We start from the raw sequence: 22855 nt of genomic DNA, 5'->3' as shown, positions 1-22855 counted from the left end.
CGGGAGCTGGGGCCGCGGGGAGGGGGCCAGAGCCCCGAGCCGGCGCCGGCGGAGGCGGCCGCAGGTCTGACTCTCCTTCCCCAGCTGGTCAGCCACGCAAGGCAGGGAAGCCCCTCGGAGGGGCGGGCAGCGCCCCCCAAGCCTGCAGGGAGGGCCGATGCGGGGCGCCCGGCTCTGCCCGGCGAGCTCGGTTCTAGCCCGGACAAAGGGCTCCGCGGCGCCCCGGCCGCGTTCCCGGGGACGCGAACTGCGGCGCCCGAGCGCCCGGGTCCTGGCGCGGCTCCCCGATTGCAGAGCGCGGCGCGGAGCGGCGCCGCGGACGAGCCCGGCGCCACCTGGCCCCGGCCTGCCCACCTGCCCGGCCGCCCTCGCCCGGGCCCCGTTACCTGGGTTTTCCCCGGCGTCCGCGGAGGAGGTGGCCGAGGAGTCGGTGAGGACGCTGGGGTCACTCTGCGAGCGGCCCCGCGACACGAGGCAGCCGCTCCCGTCCTCGGACGCGGCCATGGGCCTGGCCGGCGCGGGGGCAAGTTGGAGGAAGGCGCGTGCAATCAGAGCATCCGAGGCGGCCAAGGTCACAGGCGAGGGGGCTGGAGGGGGCGTCTTTTTAAAAAGGAAAATCAAAAGGGACAGGGAGAGGGAAGGAGCCGGGGGGACAACGCCAGGCTGGCTTCAGGGCGGTTAGACAATAGCCTGGCGGCTGCAGCCAGGCGCATCCCGGCGCGCGCGGCCTCGCTCTGCTATTTATTCGTGTTTATTCTCATTCTTCAGTCTATATTCCAGGGGAAAAAAAAAGTTGAACCAGGAAATAAAAACTTTTTCTTGTCAGTGTTTATTGCGTGCTTGGGGCAGGGGGTGATGTCCAGGAATTTCTGGGGGCGCTCCCGCCCCCCACCCACCCCCCACCCCCCCCTGGAAAAAAAGGGGAAAAAAGGAAAATCTTTGCTCTTGCAATTGCTTTAATCTGAAAGCTGTTCTTGGAGCATCTGTTGGAAAACATTAGGATTCTCCCATCATGCCACGCGAGAGGAGCATGACGTCACGAGAGAAGGGGCTGAGAGCCAGCGTGGTGATGGGGAGGGGTCTCAATACCTGGGCGCCTGCCTCCTGCCGCCTGCGTCCTGCCCAGGAGAGGTGGGGGCCCCGATCCTGAGTTATGCACTGCCCACCCACCCCCACCCCCACCCCCACCCCAGCAGGGCTCTAGAAACAAGAAGGCTCCCAGTCCTACTTCCTCCCCTCCCCAGCAGGAGGGGAGGAGACCCTGAGGGTGCCTCCCTTGGAGGGAGGGCCTAATCTCCCCCGCAGCTCCAGGCAGCTGGTTTCCCTGGCCCGCCCTCCCTTAGGGATATGGAAGGCCAGTAGGTCCTGCTTCCGAGACTCCGCCACGGTGGGGTGGGGGGTGGAGGGGGTGCCCTCCGGAGTTTTACCCCTGCCAGCCCTGCTTCCTCCAGGCCCTCGGCCTCCCTTGCCTGGGAGGAGACAGGCAGGAGGGGGTACCTGGTGCCTTCCAGGGGGGGGGGGGCTTCCCCCAGATGCCTTGATGGAGTTGATGGGCCAGACAATGGAGGTGACACCCCCCCCCAAGGGCTCCCACTTACAGAGGTGTCCTCCAAAGTGCTAATGAGCAATTCTCACCAATCCCAGATAGTGTGTGTGGAGGTGGGGGGGGGGGGGCAGCTCTCCTCTAAGGCATGAGGGTAATGAAAAAAAAAAAGGAAAGCCCAGTAAAGGCAGAGAGAAGCATGGGGTGTGGCCCATCACCAGGTCTGGGAAGGTTCCCAGAGGAGAGGGCATTTCACCAGATGCCCGGATGGCAGGGCCACGGGGGGGGGGGGGGGACGGGGGGACACCGTTCCCACCCAAGACTTGCTGCAGGGCAGAGGTCCAGTCTCAGCCCCTAGACAGCTCTAGGGGCTTCCCCACTCCAGGGGATGAAACTGAGGTCAGAGGAGGAGGTCAGAGGGGTTCCACAGCCAGTGACAGCAGCACAGGGACGGGGACCTTCCGGAGGGCTGTTCCTCTGGATTTGGCCAGCACCTAAAGCAGGGCTGGGGCGTAGGGGGAGCACACTGGCAATGCTGGATGAACCCCAACGAAGGGCCAAGGACAGAACCGAACCATGATGTGGGGAAATAACATGGATACTCACTTCACGCACAGCTTTGGGCTGTCAGCAGCAGGTGCCTCCAGAGAAAACATTCATTCACTCATTCATTCATTCATTCATTCATTCATTCATCATTCAAATATTCCAGAGTCTAGTGCATGCTGGGTACCACATCGGCATTAGGGATCCAACAGTGGACAAATGCAGAAACACCCCCCACCATGGGTCTTCCAGGATTGCAGGGGAGGGTAGAGCTGAGAACTGTCACCGATAAACCAAGAGATGACCCCCAAAACAGTTACGCCTGATGTTACCATGAAACAAAGAGGAAACTGGTAGGACATCTTACCAAACACTTTTTATCCACATAAAAAAAAGTATCTGCGGATACTTTTTATCCGCAGATGGTGATGCGCCCAGCTCCGGGCTGAGCGCTTTACTCCAAGGCATCGCCTCCTCCTCACGACGCCCGAGGAGGTGAGAGCAACTATTGTCCCCACCTTAGACATGCGGGCAAGTCACAGGGGTGAGTGGCCTGCCAGGAAGCCAGGACTGACAGGGCCAGGGCTTCTCGTCCAAGGTCTCTACGAGTGGGTCCTCAGGCAGCCCCCTGGAGAGCCGGGCTGAGTCCTGGCCCCAGGGGCAGGCTTGCGGAACCCCTACCAGGCACACCTTCAGCTCCTCCCTCATGGAGACAGGAAGCCTGTAGCTGGTCCAGCCGGCAGCAGGTGCCTCGATGGACCAGCCCGGGGCCGGGGAGGATGGAAGCCCAGGGGCGTGTCCCGGAGAAGAGAAGAAAGGGCTGTTCCAGCTACGTGCCGTCCACCCTCCCACTTTTCGGACTGGCCTGCTCAGAACCTGTGCTGCCACTGACTTCAGATTTTTCCTTAAATCAACTCTTTGCACCTACATGCATTTTAAGGGAAACCATCGCCACAGCGACAGAGGTGGCCCCTCTGTTGTCTGCGGGAAGGACTATGGTGCCGACTGGGTCGTGACAGCCAGGTCCCCTGCGGGCTCCAGCTTCGCTGAAAAGGGGGATGAGCAATGGTAGGAGAGGCATTCAGACACTCGGGCCCCAGAGATGTTCTTAATGTTACCAGAAGGACAAAGAATGGAAAGAATTTTCTACGGAAGCCAATGTCCGTCCGTGCACCACCTACAATAATTTCTGACCCCTTCAGACGCTCTTTACTGCAGTGCCACTCAGCTGCCCTACCAAACCGTAAGGGCAGGACTTCAAAGCCTATGAGGGCACCTGGGTGGCTCGTCGGGTGAGCGTCGGCTCTTGCTTTCGGCTCAGGTCATGATCTCACAGTTCATGGGTTCGGGCCCCGCGTCGGGCTCTGCGTGGACAGTGTGGAGCCTGCTGGGGAATCTCTTTCTCTCCTTCTCTCTTTGCCCCGCCCCTGCTCTCTCTCTCTCTCTCTCTCTCTCTCTCTCAAAATAAATAAACTTTTTAAAAATTTTAGTTGAAAAAAAAAAAAAAGCGTATGAAAGGAAGCAGCTTGGCATTTGCTCCAGGAGTAGAGAGGGAGAAGACAAGACTGACAACCAAGATTCAGTTTCTTAAAAAATATGCTTTAGCAAAATATTGTGATTTGTCAGAGCTGGGTAGACACGCAGCTTGTCATTATATTTTTGTCTGGCTTTGCAATGTTCCATGATTAAAAAAAAAAAAAGCTTTAAATTAAAAAAACAGAAATGTGACCCCTGCTACCGGTCAATAGAGACTAGACCGCTGGGTACATGCCTTCGGGGGAGACCTTGGCCTTCCAAGGCATTCAGCCCCAGAGCAGGACAGGCCGGCAGGAGGATCCCGCCCACGGGGGGCAGAGGGCAGCTGTCGGCACAAGGTCCCAGCCTCGAGAATGTCCTCCAGGGGTCTTTGTGTAAGTTACCAACCATCCCTCCCTGCAGCAAGATCCCCGTAAGCCCACTCTGGAAGCCTTACAGGAACCAACAGGGCTGCATAACAGATAAACAACCCAAATATCCATCAACTGACATATGGATACATAAAATGTGGCATATCCATCCACTGTAACATTATTCAGTCACGAAAAGGAATAAAATACCGAACCCGCTGTAATACGAATGGACCCGGAAACAGTATTCCAAGGGGAAAAAGAGAATCCCAACACGAAGGGCTACGTATTGTATGATTCCGTGTAAGTGACGCGTCTGCAGACAAAGAGGCAGAGTAGTGATGCCTCAGGCTGGAAGCTTGGGGCGGGGGTAGGGAAGAGCTGCTCAGGAGTTTGACGGTCCTTTTGGGGGTGATAGAAACACTTCACGTGTTCTAAAATTAGGTTATGGTGAGGGTTTCACAACTGGAAATTTCAAAAACCGGTGAGCTTTTTGGCATGCTCGGTATTTCAATGAAGCTGCTTAAAAAAATAGAACGCGACGGAAACAGCAACACAGCACACGAAGGGACCCAGGCAGAGCTTTGGATGTGAAGGCAGACTGGGTTCACCTCTCACGTCTGCAGGGTGGGATCCTACTTAAAACCCCTCCTGTCCCTGCCTGGGGCTTCAAATCAGGCTGGAGCCCTCGCCGCGCAATCCCACCCACACGCGTCTCTAGAGTTGGTTCTATTCTCGCACAGTGTGCAGGGCAACGTCTATTTTGTGCCAAAAGGCATGACTCTCCCAGAACACCGCAGTGAACAAAATAGGATAGGTCCTCGGCTTCGTGGAGCTCGTGGTCTCGAGAACACAGGACAACCACCAAGAGGTCAAGTCAATCCGCTGATGTCCACGGGCCCCGCGCCGGGGGTGCCTCGCCGGGGCAGGGAGGAGCCTGGGCTGAGAAAGCGACGCTCTTCCTGAAGCTAAAGACTCAGTACAGATGAAGCAGACGAGTCAGGAGGCAGCGGGACGCAGGCCCAGGGACCTGTCTGGGCAGAGGCCAGGAGGGGGGAGCAGCATGGGGCTCTGAAGTCCCCGCAGGAGGCCTTGTGAGGGGCCAGGGCGTGAGCCAGGCTGCAGACACGGGCGGGACACAGACCACGCATGCAGTGTTCCGTGCGGTTCCTCCCGAGTCTGGATTTTGTTCCAAGGACGGTGACAAGCGGCCGGTGGCAGAAGTGAGTCCCCAGAAGATCCCCCCCCCAGCTGCTGATGGAGAAGGGACCTCAGCACCCGGGGATGGACCGGGAGGCCGGCAACCATCCGGGCGGGCCTGAGGGTGCTGAGTCTGGGTCCAGCGTGCTGCACGACTGGCCCCAGCGAGTTGGCAAAGGAGGGGCTGTGGCAGGATGGGACGAGGGGAGCCACAGGTCACGGCCAGATTGTTGCTTTCTGGCGACTAACTGGTTATGGGGCTGCAGGGACGTCAAGTCTGATCCTGACAACGAGGTGGGCATTATGCTCTTTCCTGGGCAGGGAGGGCCGCAGAAGGGTCAGGATGGGACAGGAGGACAAGGAACCCCTTTTGGACACACTGCATTAGACACGACGTCGGAAGAGCCTGCGGCCTTGGCTCAACACCCACGGGACCCCCGGATACCGTCTGTCCCCTTACGTGGGGACAATGAAAGGACATGAGCTCCGGCATCTTCGCTCATCTTAGAAGGAGCATGGTGGTCACTCCTGCCCGGCCGTCCCGTGACACTCACTCCAGGGACCAAGTGACAAGTGCTGAGCCAAGCGTCTCACAAGACCCCCTCCTCCGTCAAGGCTTCAGCTCTGGCTGCTCCGCTTCTGCAGACCTCACTCCCTGACGACCAAACACAGTGAGAAGCCACCCGGAGTGCACAACGGCGGGATCGTGACTTACAGCCGGCCACCAACATAAGGCTGCAGGCGCTTAGACGGTCATTCCGGGGTGTGGTTTCCTTCTGCGAGAGCCCACAGACTTCTTCCCCAGGTCCCTCGTGGTTCGAGGACCGCCGGAGAGCTGATGGCCCTGGAAACTGGGCTGCTAGGATTTCAGCGCCATGAGTTCGAGGATCTTTGTCAAATCTGCTCACCCGAGAATGCGCCTGGCACACCGTGGTGCCCAGGAAACAAATACGTGTTGGTTGAACCAACTCACGGATGCACACGTGGGTGTGAGGTGCCTACCCCGGGGCAGAGGGCTCACCTCCCCCATGGCCCAGGTCAACAGGAACAGAATTCTCTCTCTCTCTGACTGGCATATTTCGCAAATGGCAAGATTTCACTCACATGGGGAATTTAAGAAACAAACGAACAAAAGAAAAAAAAAAAGAGACAAACCAAGAAACAGACTCTTAACTACTGAGAAGGAACTAATGGTCACCAGAGGGGAGGTGGGTAGGGTGCGGGGGAAACAGGTGATGGGGAGGGAGGAGCACACTTGTCATGAGGAGCACCGGCTGTGGTACAGAATTGTCCAATCACTGTATCTACGCCTGAAACTAACGTAACGCTGGATGTTAAAGACACTGGAACAGGAACAGAATTACACCAGCAAACTCAATCTCTTGCAAATCCCTGCTCAAGCTGCCATCTCTGTCCAAGCTCTTAGGGAACAAACAGAAGAGGGACAAGAGGGCAAACCCCAGGGTGGGGACTGGAGGGCCAAGGGGACGGAGGGACCAGACACAGCTCCCCAGCAGAGCCTGGCGGTGAGGAGGGGAGCCGCGCCCTCTGCTGGCCTCTGCAGAAACTGCGTCCAACCCGTCACCCTGGGAGCCTCCTGGACCTGGCTTGGGGACCCAGCCTTGCACTTTGGTTTCTTCTGCCCTTGGGCCACGTCCTTGATGGGGTCTCTACCTATGGCCGTACCCATAAGGCTGCCCAGGGTGGTACTTCAGGCGATGCCAGGTAGGGCTCTTTGTAAAACACAAGCAAACTCTCTTCAAGCAAAACTCTGTTTCACCAACCGTGCTCTCCATACGGCAAGGCACCGGCAGCCAGAGCTGGCCTGAAAAACGTGCTGTGGGAGACCCCGACCTCCTCTGATGCCCCCAGCCCTCCTCGGAGTGCTGTCCACCCGCAGGCTCTCTAGTGAAGCGCTTCTGGGCAGGAGCTGAAGACCTGGGCGTGAGACAGGGTTCGATCGCTTCCTCTGTGTGGCCCTCTGTGCCCGGTGTCCAAGTGAGGGAAGGGACAGCCTCGCCTGAGGGTCTGGGCTTTCGGCCCAGCGCCGAGCACACAGGACGCGTCTCCATGTGCCAGGGGCGATCAGCACAAAGTGTCTTCCGGTGCAAGACAATTTGTACACGCAGTGGGTCAGGGAAGGGCATAAAAGCTGGCGGTGATGGATCTGGGGCCGGAAGCACAACCAGGGGAGAGAAGCGAGCACTCCCCGCAGGAAAGAGAAACCAGCCACCGTGGGCTCTGGCTAACCTGGGTCAGGGGTGTGTGGTCAGCTCAAAGCCATAAACCTCAGGTGACCTCTTCCCCCATCCTCCTCTGTACGTCCGACTCTGACGTAGTTCCCTCGGTGCGTGTGTTTGGGGGGCGCGGCCCTTCTCTGCAGCTAATGAACGCACAGGGGCTGACGTCTGAGGCCTCCAGGAAATACTGGTACACAACCGGGGCCACTTACAGAAAAGGCGTTTGTTGTCGTGGCCACTGCTGAGAGCTGGGTTCCTGCTTCCTGCCTCGGTGCGTCCTGTGGGGTCTGCACCGCAGCGGCCGACCCGCGACCCTGCAGGACCACACGTGCCCGCGGAACGCCCGCCACTGCAGACGGAGACCTCGGACCGCCTCCCCCCCAGATCTCTCGTGGAGGAAGCAAACATCCTACAGTTTCTGCCATTGTTACTGGGTGTTCCCTTACTTCATACCCTCAGTATGTGCCAGAGAGCAGTCTAAGGGCTTTATGATTATTAACACGGCTGGTGCTAAAAATGACCACATAGGGGAGATCCCAGCACATCCCCATTTTGCAAGTGGGATGCAAAGCGCTTACTTAGTACTTGGCCCGGATAACAGAGGCAGGATCTGAGCCCAGGTCCTCCGCTCTGGAGCTCAGGCTGTTACCACATCAAACATAGCCTGGGAGGGACAGGCAGGGACTTCCTGCTTTCTGGATCCCCCGAAAGCCACCGACTTGGTGCTGATGCTGATGACCGAAGATTTAACGGCAGCATTTTTGCAACCATACGGCTTCGCGAGAACCTGACATGCACGCTTCACAATCCTGTGAGGCTGGCATAACTGTCCTTTTTTTACAAACCACGAAGGGGGTGTGCGACTTACTAAGGGTCCCAGAGCGAACAAATGACAGCAACAGGACAGGAAAGGACCCCTACCATCTTTCCACTGTACTAGCCCATGCCTGATGCCCCCCCATCCCACCCAATCACCCACCAGCAACACCAGCTTACAACGAAGCCATGTGCTTGCAGAAGCACACACAGAATGTGACCCCCCTCCTGGCCGTGTCGGACTTGCCAAGGGGGACAGCAAACGCTGGGGGCAAGGGGGCTGGCTGCCTCTGCCGGGATGAAAAATGCCACACCCCAGCCACCCAGATTCCCCAATCATCTTCTCTACGGGGACCCAAGTACACAGGAAGGTGTGAACGAGGCACATATACTGAAAAGAACCCAATGTCTCTCGAAGCCGAATGGCTGACCCAGGACATGTCCGAACTGGGGAATGTTACACGGCGGCTTTTTTAAAGTGAAAGAAATCTAGGTATTCGAACATCCCTGGAACTCTATTACTTTCCAGGCAGGTGGCTACATTGCAGAATAATGCAAGGATGCCCGAATCACTCACGCCAACACACATACGCCCAGGCACCATACGTCGTCCACAGGCTCCTATCACCATGAGCGCACGGACACGGGATTCTGGGCTGCTCTAGGAGAGGGGGGTCCCCCACACCCCCCACGAGAGACGCTTTCATTTCTTTCAGAAGCAGGAGATCGTGAAACGTCTGCAGGATTTATAACGTTAAAGAAGAGGGGGAGTCTGTACTTCTGTCCTGCGATCGTGCCCGTAGCCTGAGCTGTCAGCCCGTCTCACCCTTTTCCTTCTAAGAAAAGGTAATTCGTGTTTAAAGAATGGTCTTTGTCACCCAAACACTCAATCCTTCCTCCAACAGAATGTGTACATTTTAATATGTTTACCAGATTTATATGCTAAAGAGACATGTTTGTCTTCCCACAGGAGACGGCAGAGCCGGGCTCATTGACCGAAACCAGAGCACGGATTTATGTCACCAACAGCTTGTCGCAGCAACAGCAGACCAAGTGCTTTACGGTGTAACAGTTCAAACACGGCATCGAGCCCGATCTATAAATTACAGAAAATCTATAGCACTAGGTTTATGGGCAGTGCTTTAAAAATACATCATAAGTCCTGTAGCTGCGGTGAGAATCCCAAGAATCCACTTGCACAAACCCATAAATAACGCTGGCTCCGTCTGTATTCTCAGAGAAGCCGTGGTCTCTTTCAGAACCCGCCGTTCACCACAACGGACGTGTGCCGTAAAGCTGGTGGGTCTACGGGACTCCGTATTTGGGGGAGCCATCGTTCAGGCAACCAGATTCGGGAGCCCCCCCGGCAGGCTCCAGTCTGGAATGGTAGTGCCAGCCCCAGGGATTTCGGCAGCCTGTGGGGAGACAGCATTCGTTTCTGCCTCAGCAGGGGACACTTGAGTCAGCCAGCCTCTGGGGTGCGACAGAGACCGCTCCTGGTGATTCACAACGCAGTTTTGGGGCCTTCTGACCCTCTTGCTTCTTTACAAGGGCTCCTCAGGGGACCCGTGCGTCCATTCAGACCACGGCATAAAAGGGAGCCTCAGAGGGGCGCCTGGGTGGCTCAGTCGGTTGAGCGTCTGACCTCGGCTCAGGTCACGATCTCGCGGTTTGGGAGTTCGAGCCCCGCGTCGGGCTCTGTGCTGACCGCTCAGAGCCTGCAGCCTGCTTCCGATTCTGCGTCTCCCTCTCTCTCTGCCCCTCCCCCACTCATGCTCTGTCTCTGTCAAAAATAAATTTAAAAAATAAAAAATAAACTCCTAACTGGGTTTATAGAAAAAAAAAAAAAAAGAAAGAAAGAAAGAAAGAAAGAAAGAAAGAAAGAAAGAAAGAAAGAAAGAAAGAAAGAAAGAAAGAAAGAAATGGAGCCTCAGGGGTTTAGGGCAGCGGGCCCCAGGAGACAGTCAGCAGGAGAGGGTAAGAGTGCAAGGATCTCCAGTGGGGCTGGCCCCTGCTCCCAGCACCGCCTGTAACACATGGTGAAGACGAGAAGCTGGTCCTTCACTTAGAAAGGCAGGGGCCTGAAGACCACACACACCCACCAGGCTTGGTCTATGAGAAACACCCTTGAGAACATAAGGCCCGGGTTGGGTCTGATCCAATGATTCGCTCATTCGCAGATTCGCTTCCTTGCTAGTCATTACATAGTAAGTGCCAGGCGTTGTGCAGGGGGCAGGGGTGGGAGGTGAGGAAGGGGACGGTGCTCCTGACACCGGCATCTGCAAAGGCCCTGAGGTTGCGCAGTCTCAGCAGCTGAGAAAGGGCCGGGTGGCAGGCAGTGGTGGGGGTCCAGGAGAGGCCCCAGAACAAAGGGCCTCATGGCCCATGGGGTCAAGCGTGGATTTTATCCTGGGGGGAATGGAAAACCCAGGAGGGTCTCCAGACAGGAGACAGACAGGATTTACCTTCTCTCAAGAGGCTGTGGGGCCACCAGGCGGAAGACGGAAGTGGAGGGAGGCAAGAAGGGGCCAGGGGACAAAGGGGGTGCATGGAGACGCTGCAGCCAAGCTGGAGGTCAGGGAACTACAGCCAGGTGGGCAGAACCAGATGCACTGTAACCATATCCAGGCAACTCCTTATTCAGAGGCACCTTGCAGCTAAAACTGTAAGAAAGAAAAAAAATCCTATGCACCATTACTATTAAAACAGATCATTAACAACTGATGTGTGTGCTCTGTAGGTAGAGGGAGGTCTCGTCTCCATGTTAGGATTCCTCGCTGCAGGACTCAGCCGCCACGCCCCCGTAACTCGTGCCGCTGGGGCAGCCTGGTCCCACATGCTCGCCTCACCCCATTCACCCATCCGTACTGAGCAGCTCACTGTGGGCCAGACCCTGGGCTAATCCACTTACCCAGAGTGTGGACGGCAGAATGCTAATCCCCCGGGGCTCCTGACCCTTGGCTACTCAATCACACACCCCTCTAGGCACTGCTCTGGAGGCTTTAGCAGACGGAATCAGGGCTACAATCGACAGACGTGAAGACAGGGAGATTATCCTGGATCATCCGGATGGCCCAGGGCAATCACAGGAACCCTTCAAAGCAGAGGGGAAGGCAGGAGAGGAAGAGAGAGGGGGCAGAGGGGAGGGAAGAGGGACGTGGAGTCTGTGAGAGGGTCTCGCCCACCACCCCCCCACCCCACCCCGGCCTGCTGGCCTCAAGGAAGCACAAGCTGGGGAGCAACGCAGAGGCCTCCAGAAGCCAACAGCCAGCAAGAAAGCAGGGACCTCGGTCCTACAACCCACGGAAATGAAATCTGCCAGGAACCCGCATGAGCAGGAAGCAGATTCTCCCCCAGAGCTCCAGGAACCAGCACAGGCCTGCAGATACCTGATTTTGCCCTGTTGGGACCCAGGGTAGGGGCTCGGTCGAGCCCACCGGACTCAGACCCACAAAAGGTGGTGAAAATAAATAGGTGTTGTTCTAGGCTGCGAAGTTCACGGTGATTTGTTTCAGCAGCCGTAGAAAACAAATACACACATCTTCTCTTTCATCCTCCCGAGTGGCTGAGGACGCTGCCTCTGTGTCACACTGCACTGACCAGGACAGCAAGGCTCGGGCGGGGGAGGTCCCACACACAAGGTCAGGGGTAGAGCGGGAACCAGCCACCCGCCTGAGCCCAAGGCTCCTTCCCCTGCTGTACCCCTCCACCCTGCAGACACGATGCCCAGAAGAGACTTACATTCACGTCCGAGGTCCACTCGAGACTCGGACAAAGGGAATACACCACAGAGGAGGACAGGCATAGAGGACCCCTGTGACACCCCACCTGCGGGGCACACAGCGTCCGGGTGTGGAGCACGGCTCTTCCCTGCCACCAGCCTCCTCGTTTCCAAAGCAGGCACCTCCAAGGGGCAGCGGGAAGTGGGTCATCCGTTAAGGACTCCCGAATGAGGCACTAAGAGCTAGTCCTGTCTTCCAGAACAGAAGGAAGAGAGCGTAAATTTCGAGAGTGGGCTAGCAAACGGCTGGGCACCCAGAGTCTGCCGAAGCCGACTGCCCAGGTTCAAGGGCAGCACCACCAGCGGTGAGGTCTTGGGCAAGTTCCTCGGTCCCCCCAAGACCCTGTTTTCCTCCTCTGTGGCGTGAGGTCACAGCTCCCACACAGATGAACGAGGTCAGCACTCAGCCTGGAGTCTGGCCCTGGCCAGCGTGATGACCGCTGTCCCTGCAGGGTGACTTCCCTCTGGTCCCACGCTCTGGGGACTCCCACGAAAACCCAGTGCAAGCATTAAGGGTGAAGCTTTTGCAGTTTCACCCGCGGCCATAATTCTCCACGTTGAAATCACTTGAATCTACACTTAGGAGAGATATTTCTTCTTATTTTTTTTTATCATCCTGATGTTTAACCGAGAGGTAAAAATCTGCCATGATTTTTTGTGCATCATAGCAGGAAAAAAGCACAGACAGCAAAGTCACTAAAACAAAAATAGAATGGAAATTTGCAGCAAGCCTCGGACATCTTCATTAGCTGAGTGAGCGTGAATTACAGCAGTTAAAGAGATTCACGGACGACGGATCCCGCTCAGCTCACACGGCGGTTCTGGACGCTCACAAGCGGGAGATACAGTTCTTATCCTGTCTAAGCAGCCTATTTTTAGTTCTTGCTCTTTGGGGAAGCGGCAGAGAACTACCGTGAAAACCTGTGATGCACAGTCCTCAGCCAGCAGGACACCTGTCCACCTTCCGAGAGACCAGGCCTGGGGCGGAAGGAATGGGTCGGGGTGCACAGGGTGCGACAAGGAAAGGCAGGGACGCTTTGATTAGGTAACTCATATACAGGGCACGGGGACCGTCCCGGAGAGTAGGGCCCCTGTAGGTCTACACACCCCCAGTGCAAGTTTTCCTGTAGAAACGGTACGTAAATAATTCAACACACTCTAAAAATGCAATGTGCTTTCAGGAGAACACGGGAGCCACGCGGTGATGCATATGAAGAGGCCGTAAGCCTGCCTCCCACCTGTGAAGGTTCATTGCTACTGAATTTGGGGATTCGTGGGCCAAACAGGTCCCCTCTGGGGAGACGCCAGAGGCTCTGCGTCAAAACAGATGCCACCCGAAGGAAAACCTGAGGACGGCTCTCTCCACGGGGCCAGGAAAGAAGAGGTTTCCCACCACTGACTGCTGCCCGTGTACTTGGTAGGGCCACAGAATTTATGACGCACCTACTATGCACCAGGCACCGTTCTGCGTGCTATGCACGTCACTGCTACAACAGGCCAGACACTGGGCAGGGAAGACGGGTCATTAACAAGACAGCAAACCGAGGACTAGAGTACGGGGGTCTCCGAGACCACCTCCAGGGTGGGGTTCACCAGGAGAACGCTTAGATACAGCCACACTCACTGCCATGACGTATTACCGTAAAAGGATACAGAGCACAATGAGCAGAGGAAAAGGTATGCGGGGTGAAGCCCAGGGGAGACCGGGCACAAGCTTCCAGAATCCTCTCCCCACGGAGGCATGCTGACCAACCGCACCCACCTCCTCCAGCGACAAGTTCTGACAACACCCGTGAACTGCTGTCTCCCAGGGAGGCCCCTTAGAGACCCAGCGCCCAGGGCCAGCACTGGCGGCCGGCTCCACACGCCCCCTCTGCCCACCGGCCAGAGCCCCAGAAGGAAAGCAGGGGGTTCGGCACAGACCGCGTTGCCTGTGCAGACGGTTGAGCAGCTCTGGTCAGTTAGAGGACGGTGGGGACTGTTCTTGCAAGCAGGCCCTTAAAGGAAAGCACACAGGCTGGGTCAGTCAACCCTTTCTCGCCCAGTTACACACAGGGGTGAGGGCTGTGCCGGACTTAAGAAGGGTGCGTGTTCGCTGTCGGTAATGGCTAAAATTAACAACACAAGAAACAACAGGTGCTGGCGAGGATGCGGAGAAAGGGGGACCCTCGTGCACTGTTGGTGGGAACGCGAACCGGTCCAGCTGCTGCGGAGGTTGCTCAGAAAACTAAGAATACAGCCACCCTAGTATCGACCCAAAAGACACAAAAACATAAATTCGAAGGGGCACATACACCCCGATGTTTATAGCAGCACTATCAACAATATATGGAGACAGCCCAAGTGTCCTTCGGCTGATGAATGGATAAAGAAGATGTGGTTTATATATACACGGTGGAATACTACTCAGCCATCAAAAAGAATGAAATCTTGCCATCTGCAACGTGGATGGAGCTAGAACGTACTATGCTCAGCAAAGTAAGTCAGAGAAAGACAAATACCGCACGATTTCACTCATTTGTGATTTAAGAAACAAAACAGATACACTTATGGGAAGGGGGGAAAGAGAAGAGAGGGAAACAAACCACAAGAGACTCTTAAATACAGAGAACAAACTGAGGGTTGCTGGAGGGGAAGGGGGCGGGGGGGATGGGTTAGATGGGGGGTGGGCACTGAGGAGGGCACTCGTTGGGACGGGCACTGAGTATCAGATGTAAGCGATGAGCCACTGAATTCGACTCCCGAAATCAATATTGCACTGTATGCTAACTAACTAGAATTAATTTTTGAAGACAGTATGTTAGGACTGGTGCAGCGAGAGGAAGGGGTCATTTGGACAGCGTGGCAGATGGTAAGTTCCAAATACGCCCACCTCACGTGCACCTCCCCCACTGGGGGATGGGCGTCAGCGCCCACCCCTGAATCTGGGGGACTTCCAAGGCCAGAGCATCGAGGATGACAGAACGTGAGTCTGTTTCTCTCGGGACGCCGCCTCTGGGGACCCACGCTCCCATGCAAAGCCCGTGTGGCAAGGATCTGAAGCCCACAGCCCCGGCCGTCTGAACTGTGTCCCTGCAAAATTCATGTACTTAAGCGCGTGACTATTTCTGGAGACAGGACCTTTAAGGCTGTAATTAAGCTACAATGAGGCCCTTGGGGTGGGGCCTGATCACCAGTCTGTCTGGTGTCCTGAGAAGCAGAGGAAATCTGGACATGTGGAGAGACACCAGGGGCATGCCCAGGGGACAAAGGCCACGTGAGGAGGCGGCCAAGTGCAAGCCAAGGAGAGAGGCCTCAAAAGACACCAAGCCTGCAACACCTTGATCTTGGACCTCCAGCCTCCAGAACCGTAAGAAATCTATTTTCCGGTGTGTGAGCCCCCCAGTCTGCGGTATTTTGTTAGGGTGACTCCCAGCAAACTAGCGGCCCATCTGCGTGCGCCAGCGTCCTCCAGAGAAACGGAACGGACAGGAGATCCGTAGACATATACGAAGAGACTTGTAGGGACTGGCTCACGCGGATCGTGGAGGCTGAGACGTCCGACCATCTCCCGCCATCTGCCACCCGCACGCCGCGGCCCAGCTTCAGCCCACACGGGGAGACTCAGAGCCGATGTCCCAGCGCTGAGGACCCAGGGCGGCTGGATTCCGCCCGGAGGAAGGCCTCATGAAGACACACGTATTCGAGCGTACCCAGGGGCAGGTGGAACCAGTCACCTTCCCTGGAAATACCGCAGCGACACAAAATCAACACCTTCCAAGGTGCTCCAGGCCACCGGCCTACAAAGGCCCACACCCCCCCCCCCACAACTGCAACGCGTGTGGTGTAGACCTGAGCCTGCCAGGGCCCCGCGGGCCCCATCATATAATCCCAGCCAGGCCCCCAGTCCGGCTCAAAGCAGTCTGAGGCGAGGGGTATGCACCGTTGCTGTTACTGTTCCCTTAAAACTGAATTTCCTGCAACAATTTTGGTAGAAATCCCAGATGCAGCAGGTTGCCTTAACGGAGCTCAAACAAAAGAGGGATCCAGGGACCCCATGCCCTGGGTTTACCAGGAGTCAAGTCTCAAGGATGCTTATCTTGGTGGGCATGTGGGGAGGGTCTCCGTCCGGGGGGGGGCGGGCCTTCAAAACTAGCGAGGAGGCACATCTGGGATTCTCTGAACAGCTGGCCCCTTTGGGTTGCTGCTCCTCAGTAACAGGGATTTATTAAACGCACAACCAAAAGGTAACCATATCGGTAAGTCACGTACGATATGAAATCAGAGAACTCTTGCCCAAAACCCACTTCCACTGATGATACTGAAGACATGATCTGCTTTGTGATCTGTGTCCAAAGCCCCCTACCACCCCTCAAGACCACCTCTCCTCCTGTGCTAACGTAGGAGACTTTCACCAGAGTCAGTAGCTCCCTGGATTAAACTCTCTGACTCTGGAAATCCCTATTAAAAATCTGGATTCTACCTCAAACTCTTCACAAAAGTAAATTACAGGGGATGAGAAACATAACTGTGAAGGAAACAGCTAGTCAGCCATTGAAAGGAAACATGTTTATGACCAGCTACCCTGGCTGGGGAATCAAGGGATTCTAGGGACACAGGACTTTTGGTCCTAAAACCAGGACCATCCCAGATAAACTAGGAAGGGTATTCACTCTAAGCTGGAGGCAGAAAGAGATTTCTTAAGAAACATAAAGCAAAGACTTAAAGAAGCAGCTTGATAAATTTTACTCCATCAAAACTAAAAACTCGGGGATGTAACATACAGCATAGTGAGGGTAGTTACCAGCACCAGGCTGCAGATTTGAAAGTTGCTAAGAAGGTAGATGTTGGGGCACCTGGGCGGCTCAGTGAGCGGGTTAAGCTTCTGACTTCGGCTCAGGCCATGATCTCACGGTTCAGGAGTTCAAGCCCCGCGTCGGGCTCTGTGCTGATAGCTGGGAGCCTGCTTCGGATTCTGTGTCTCCCTCTCTCTCTGCCCCTCCCCTGCTCGTGCTCTGTCTCTCCCTCTCTCTCCCTCTCTCTCTCTCTCTCTCTCTAATATAAATAAAATTTTAAAAGAAGGAGAGGAACGTAGATCTTAAAAGTTCTCATCACAAGAAAACACTTGTCACTATGTGAGGTGACGCATGGTCACTAGACTTTCGGGATCTGCAATGTCTACATGTATCCAATCCCCACGCTGTACCCCTGAAACTAATATAATGTTCTATGTCAATCATATCTGAAAAAACAAAAACCCTAAAAATTTTTGCTCCACTAAAGGCACTATAAACAAAGTTAAAAGCTGAGCCACAGAGACAGCAAAAGTATCTTCAGCAAGTAGAGGGTTAGAAACAACACACGGTTCTTACAAACCAATTAGAAAAAGACTAACAACCCCATAAAAAGACAGGCAAGACAGACTGAGAGGTAACTCACAGAAATTGACAAAATGGTTGATTGACATTAAAAAAAAAAAAAAAGCCCTCTCTCCGGGCGCCCGTGTGGCTCAGCCCATTAAGCATTCAACTCTTGGTTTCAGCTCAGGTCATGATCCCAGGGTCATGGGATCAAGCCCTGAGTCAGGCTCCCCACTGAGCATGAAGCCTGCCTAAGATTTTCTCTCTCTCCCTCCCTGTGCCCCGTGCCCCTATGCGCACGTGTGTTCTCTCTTGCTCAAGGGAAAAAAAAAAAACCCTCTCTAACAATCTAGGGAATACAAATTAAACCAAGGAAGTTCCACACTTTTTCTGTAGAACTGACAAAACGTGAGGATCTGAACAGTTCAAGATAGCTGCAGACACAGGCACCTGCTTTTGGGAACAACACAGCCCCTTTGGGAAACAATTCAGCCACCCCAAACACGACGTAAAATGTGTGCATTCTATGCCCCAGAAATTCCACTTCTTAAAACGTGCCCTACAGAGAAGCGTGTGCACACGGGACGCTCGCCGTGGCCCTGCCTAAAACACAGAAGATCTGAGAACGATCTCCGAGGCCAGCAGCAGCGGAAAGACCGAAACAGCAGTGGAATATTCTAAAGCAATTAGAAAGAATCTATTAACCCAGATAAACCTCCAAGACACCTTGGTGAGCAAAAACAATACATTTCAGAACAAGATGTACTGTCTTCAGATGCCATTTCTTTAAAATACTTACAGGAAACGATAGTGTGCGTTTTCTGAGACCCACATACACAAGTCAAGACGGTCTGCTGGGAAACACAGGAAATGGTCATAGAGGGGTTACCTCTGGGGGGTAAGGGAGAAACAGAGAGCAGTGCTTCCTTATCTGTACTGTTTTCACTCCTCCCTTGGAGAAGGCAGTCTTGAAATACCAGTGTAATTATATTTTCCCCCAGAGAAGCCTGTTGCCTACACAGGAGGATACACTATGTATGCTTCATCCAACAAATATTCACTGAGTGCCAACCATAGGCCAGACCTGTTCCAAAGCCTGAGGGTCACTCATTGCCCTTAAGACAGAAATGGAGGGGTGCCTGGGTGGCTCAGTCAGCTGGGCATCCGACTTCGGCTCAGGTCATGATCTCGCAGTTCGTGGGTTTGAGCCCCACGTCGGGCTCTGTGCTGACAGCGTGGAGCCTGGAGCCTGCTTCGGATTCTGCGTCTCCCTCTCTCTCTACCCCTCCCCTGCTGGCACTCTCTCTCTCTCAAAAAAAAAAAAAAAAAAATAAAAAAAATTAAAAAAAAAAAAAAACAGAAATGGAGTGGGGCACCTGGGTGGCTCAGTCAGTTAAGCATCCGAGTTCGGCTCAGGTCGTTCATGGGTTCGAGCCCCGTGTTGGGCTCTGTGCCGACAGCTCAGAGCCTGGAGCCTGCTTTCGATTCTGTCTCCCTCTCTCTCTGCCCCTCCCCTGCCCGCGCTCTGTCTCTGTCTCTCTCTCTCTCTCTCTCTCAAAACTAAATAAACATTAAATAAAAAACCAGAAATGGAGTGAACAACAAGGTCCTCTGGCTAAGTTCATCAGCAGACAGCTATCATTTAAGGTAACAGCGTGGCAGATACCCATGGGACGAGAGACAAGCAGAGAGAAAAGGGCCCCTTGGGCAGGTGACGGCAGGAGAGGGGAAGTGGTAAGCTGGATGGTGAACCCTGGCAGGGCCTCTGCTGCCTGAAGGTCACAACTGCCTTTGCCTCCAAGCACACGCCTGTCCCAGGAGAGAGGGCCGGGGCCCGCGGGAGGGCTCCACACCCATGGAGGTCAGGTGAGCACAGGCGTGGGGTCCCACACTGCTGGGGGGCAGCTGGAAACACGCTGGTGTTTGTGCTGTCCGACACCCACCCTCCTTCTCCTGCGGGCATCGCCCTGATTTCTTCCAGGGGTCTCGGGCCTGGCTACGGAGAGATGTGCACTCCGTACCTGGCCTCTGCCATCCAGCTCCAGCCCGGTCCCAAGCCACCCCGATGGGTTCAAGGGCTGGCAACGTGACCCAGCCCAAGCCCTGGACTACTGAGCCACCCAGCTGTGGACTTCCAATGTCCTGCATGCACAAACACTCCTCTCGCTTCTGAGATCCAGTCACTAGCTAGCCCCACAGCCTGCTCTGGACAGCTGGCTGTCATCCTGACTTCAACAGAATTGGGCAGCTCTCACCCTAACCCGGTCTTCAGGGTTACTGCTTTGGGGGAGCCTGGTCCAGCCCTAACTCTGAGTTCTGAGCTGAGCCAGGGAAACAAGGCATACATTCCCAGCTGCCTTTCCCAGCCCCTAAAGCCACAACTTCTAAGGACCATCAGCTGGGGCGTGTCAAGGTCTCATCGATCATGCCTTTGCCTTCAAAACGAAACAAAACAACAAAAAAACAGAACCTCATTTGGTGCAGAAATATCCCATTACGAGTCAGTGCTTCCAAATCAGACTTTGAAGTCTGGAAGAACGAGTGGCTAATTCATTCCTAAATTAAAGTGGCTCTGGCCACAGAAATAGCACATTATCCCTTTAAGGTTGGGAATTAGGATACACCCAAAGCAGGCTCCAGGGGGTAGCCTCGGGGAGCTGAGCTCCAAGCAGCAGTGGGAGGAGTCCTCCGGCTCCTGGCTCCTTAGGCTCCTGGCTTCTTATGTCCCAAGGTTTGGCCATCAGAACACACAGTTGTGGGGGCGCCTGGGTGGCTCAGTCGGTTATGTGTCCGACTCTGGCTTTGGGCTCAAGTCACGATCTCACGGTTTGTGAGTCTGAGCCCTGAATCAGGCTCTGCATTGACAGGGCAGAGCCTGCCTGGGATTCTCTGTCTCCCTCTCTGCCTCTCTCTCTCTCTCTCTCTCTCTCTCTCTCTCATAAATAATTAAACAAACATTTAAAAAAAAAATGCACAGCTGTGGACACACAGCCAGGCTCTACCCTGGCTCCCTGGACCCTTGCTCTAAACCAAAATTTGGCATTTGGACCGGGTCCTATCTGATGCGATGCTGAAACCCAGAAATTCAGCCCCTTCTGCCCCAGGCCCTTTCCACCTCCCCGGTGACTTCCTTTAGGTGCCAGCCCCACCCTGATCAATCTCAGACTGGGGGCCCCAGGCCGACCCATGCCCCAAGCTCCAGACACAGATATTCCACAGCCCACACCACACGTCGTCATCGTCCAACTGGGGTGGCTCCCCCACCAGCCTCTCCTCAATGCCTTTGAGGGCCGGAAACGGAGCCCCCACCACCCCCCACTCACCCCAGATTCAGTTTCAAGCACACAAGGCCACAATGCTGCTCACCTCCCCCGTCTCTGTCCTCTGGACAGCAGGTGTCTCCCCTCCCCACCAAGAGCCTTCTGCCACAGGACAGCCCCGTGACTTCCAGACACGGCAGGTGAGGCAGTTTCCCCCAGGGCCTCAGACTGCACCTGGGAAGGCCCTACAGCTCGTGAGGGGGTCCGGGGTCCACCTGCCTGCCTCCCCTCCCCTCGCCCATGGGTCTGCAGCCCCAGTGACCCTCATGTTCCCCATTCCCTAATCCCCATCTCAGGGCGCCTTTCCTCCTGCCAGCAATGCCCGCACCCCCTTCCTCACAGGCACAGGGCTCCATGCTTCTCCCCAGTCAAGCCCGCAGCCAAATATCGCTCTTCCAAGAACGTTCCCTGCCCGCCCGGCTCAGGCAGCCCCAATCCTCAGTCACCCGCCCTTGGTCTCAGCCCTTCTTCTCAGCCCTTCTCTGCACAGGGATTCTCTTGTACTGTCTTCTTTGCTCCTCTGCCTGTTATCTGTCTCCCGCCAGCTAGAATAAAAGCTCCCTGAGGGCAGGAAGCTGACCTTGCCCTCCGCTGCACACCCAGCATCTAGGGCAGCACCTGAGCCATTTTCAGTGATGAGCAAACATTTGCTGACCCGCTCCCTAAGCAGTTGGCTTTCTCCCTGGTGAAAGTGGGTTAGCACAGGCTGAGCCCTGCCATCCTTCAAGGCCTACACAGAAGGCACAGAACTATTTAAAACACGTCCAACAACTGGAATGAGTTCGTAATGTCCACAGGCAGCTCATACACGGTGAGAGCTCTGAATACACAGCCGAGCTGCCGGAGGTCAGGATTTGAATTGTCCTTTTTCAAAATCCAACCCCATATACACCTTGCTGTAAACTCAGCACCCAAAGGTGGGGGCGGGGGACGCTGCTTTCTGGGAGGAGGCCCGCACTGTGCACCTCCTATGTGCAGGCAAGGGGTGAAGACATTTCTGTCCCTATTAGAGGTCGAGTGCCCTGGGTGGGGCATCTCACTGGTGGTCACCGCCTGAACCCCCAGGGCTCGACACAAGGTCTACGAGTAGTGGGTGCTTGGTATTCAGGCCGGATGGATTCAACAGTGCCCCAAAGCTTCAGTCTCAGGCTTCTCACCCTCAGGGCACCAAGAGGGCTTGGCGAAGCAGGCTGTCATGGGACACCTGCTGATCCCAAATCCCTGTTGTTCCCTCCTAGACCCCCTGACTCTGTGTATCTCAGTTCCCAGCCTCTGCCCTACTAACACTGTGTACTATATCATTCTTTTTTCTCTTTTGTGGGGTCCTGGGCATCATAGGACATTTAGCAGGGTCCCAGGCTCCTCCCCACTAGATGCTAGTAGTAATTAGGGGAGAGTTGCAACAACGAAAAATGGGGGGGGGGGGGGGGGGGGCAGAGAGCCCCCAATAAGTGTTTCCAGTTTCTCACCAAGCGGCCAGTCTGGAAACAGTGGCCTGAGTCTCCTCTGCCCCAACAGCGTTCAGCCTTCTGATCACCAAATGGGTCAACGGCCACTGCGGTCGGGCCACACTCTCTGGCCTCCTCACCTGGACAGCTGAGCCCCAGCCCAGTCCCAGAGCCTCTTCCCGGCCAGGTGATGCCCTCACCATTTTCCAGCTTCCTCAGCCCCTCTCCGGAGATCCTGTCCCTTTAACTTCAGCTGAACCCGCTCCAGGACCAGGTGTCTGCCTGCAGGGGCCCTGGCCTCTCCTGCCGGACACAGGTGGTGCCCCCCCCCCCGCCCCCCGCTGTCCTCCTTGGGGAGGGGGAGGGGAGCAATGGAACACGTGTGGAACTCTTACTGGGTGGGGGGCGCTGCTCATGTGATCCCAACTACTGCCCCAAGACTCAAGCATTCGCTCGCCCCCATTCTACAGATGCGGCCACGGAGGCGAATGCCACGCGCGCAGGACACGCGGCCAGCCGTGGTGGGTTCCAAACCCCGACGGCGGACCCCAAGACCCCAAGGCCAGCGTCGGACCACTGCGCCCACAGCCCTTGTTTGGGGACGGGGTCGCCCGCCTCGGCTGCAGGGACGGCCCGAGCCAGGAGGCGCCCACCTCTGGGCCGGGGGGGCGGGGCGGGCATCCTGGCCGCCCCGCAGCGGCGGAGGGCAGGGCGCGGGCTCCCGGGCGCGGCCCCC

General features: G+C 55.7%; 1 protein-coding gene and 1 long non-coding RNA gene across 4 annotated transcripts in view; both read right to left on the bottom strand.

The window, feature by feature from the left end:
• PHACTR3 (phosphatase and actin regulator 3) overlaps window positions 1–893 on the bottom strand; it is a 217605-nt gene extending 216712 nt beyond the window's left edge. For all 3 annotated transcript variants that reach the window (XM_040459800.1, XM_040459801.1, XM_040459803.1), the window contains exon 1: window positions 387–893. In XM_040459800.1, the coding sequence (XP_040315734.1) occupies window positions 387–504 (118 nt within the window). In that variant the 5' untranslated portion in view covers window positions 505–893. The remainder of the gene's footprint in view (window positions 1–386) is intronic.
• Window positions 894–4926: 4033 nt separating this feature from the next.
• LOC121019963 (uncharacterized) overlaps window positions 4927–22855 on the bottom strand; it is a 22593-nt gene continuing 4664 nt past the window's right edge. Inside the window, exons 2-3 of the long non-coding RNA XR_005785836.1 lie at window positions 8131–8133; window positions 4927–4937 (exon numbers count right to left, since the gene is read on the bottom strand). This is a non-coding gene — a long non-coding RNA (uncharacterized LOC121019963). The remainder of the gene's footprint in view (window positions 4938–8130; window positions 8134–22855) is intronic.

This window comes from Herpailurus yagouaroundi, unplaced genomic scaffold (genome assembly GCF_014898765.1).
Source record: "Herpailurus yagouaroundi ecotype Mexico unplaced genomic scaffold, PumYag 246, whole genome shotgun sequence".
NCBI classification, from domain to species: Eukaryota; Metazoa; Chordata; class Mammalia; order Carnivora; family Felidae; genus Herpailurus; species Herpailurus yagouaroundi.
Note: the sequence above shows the minus strand (reverse complement) of the source record. Positions and strands in the feature narration are given on the sequence as shown.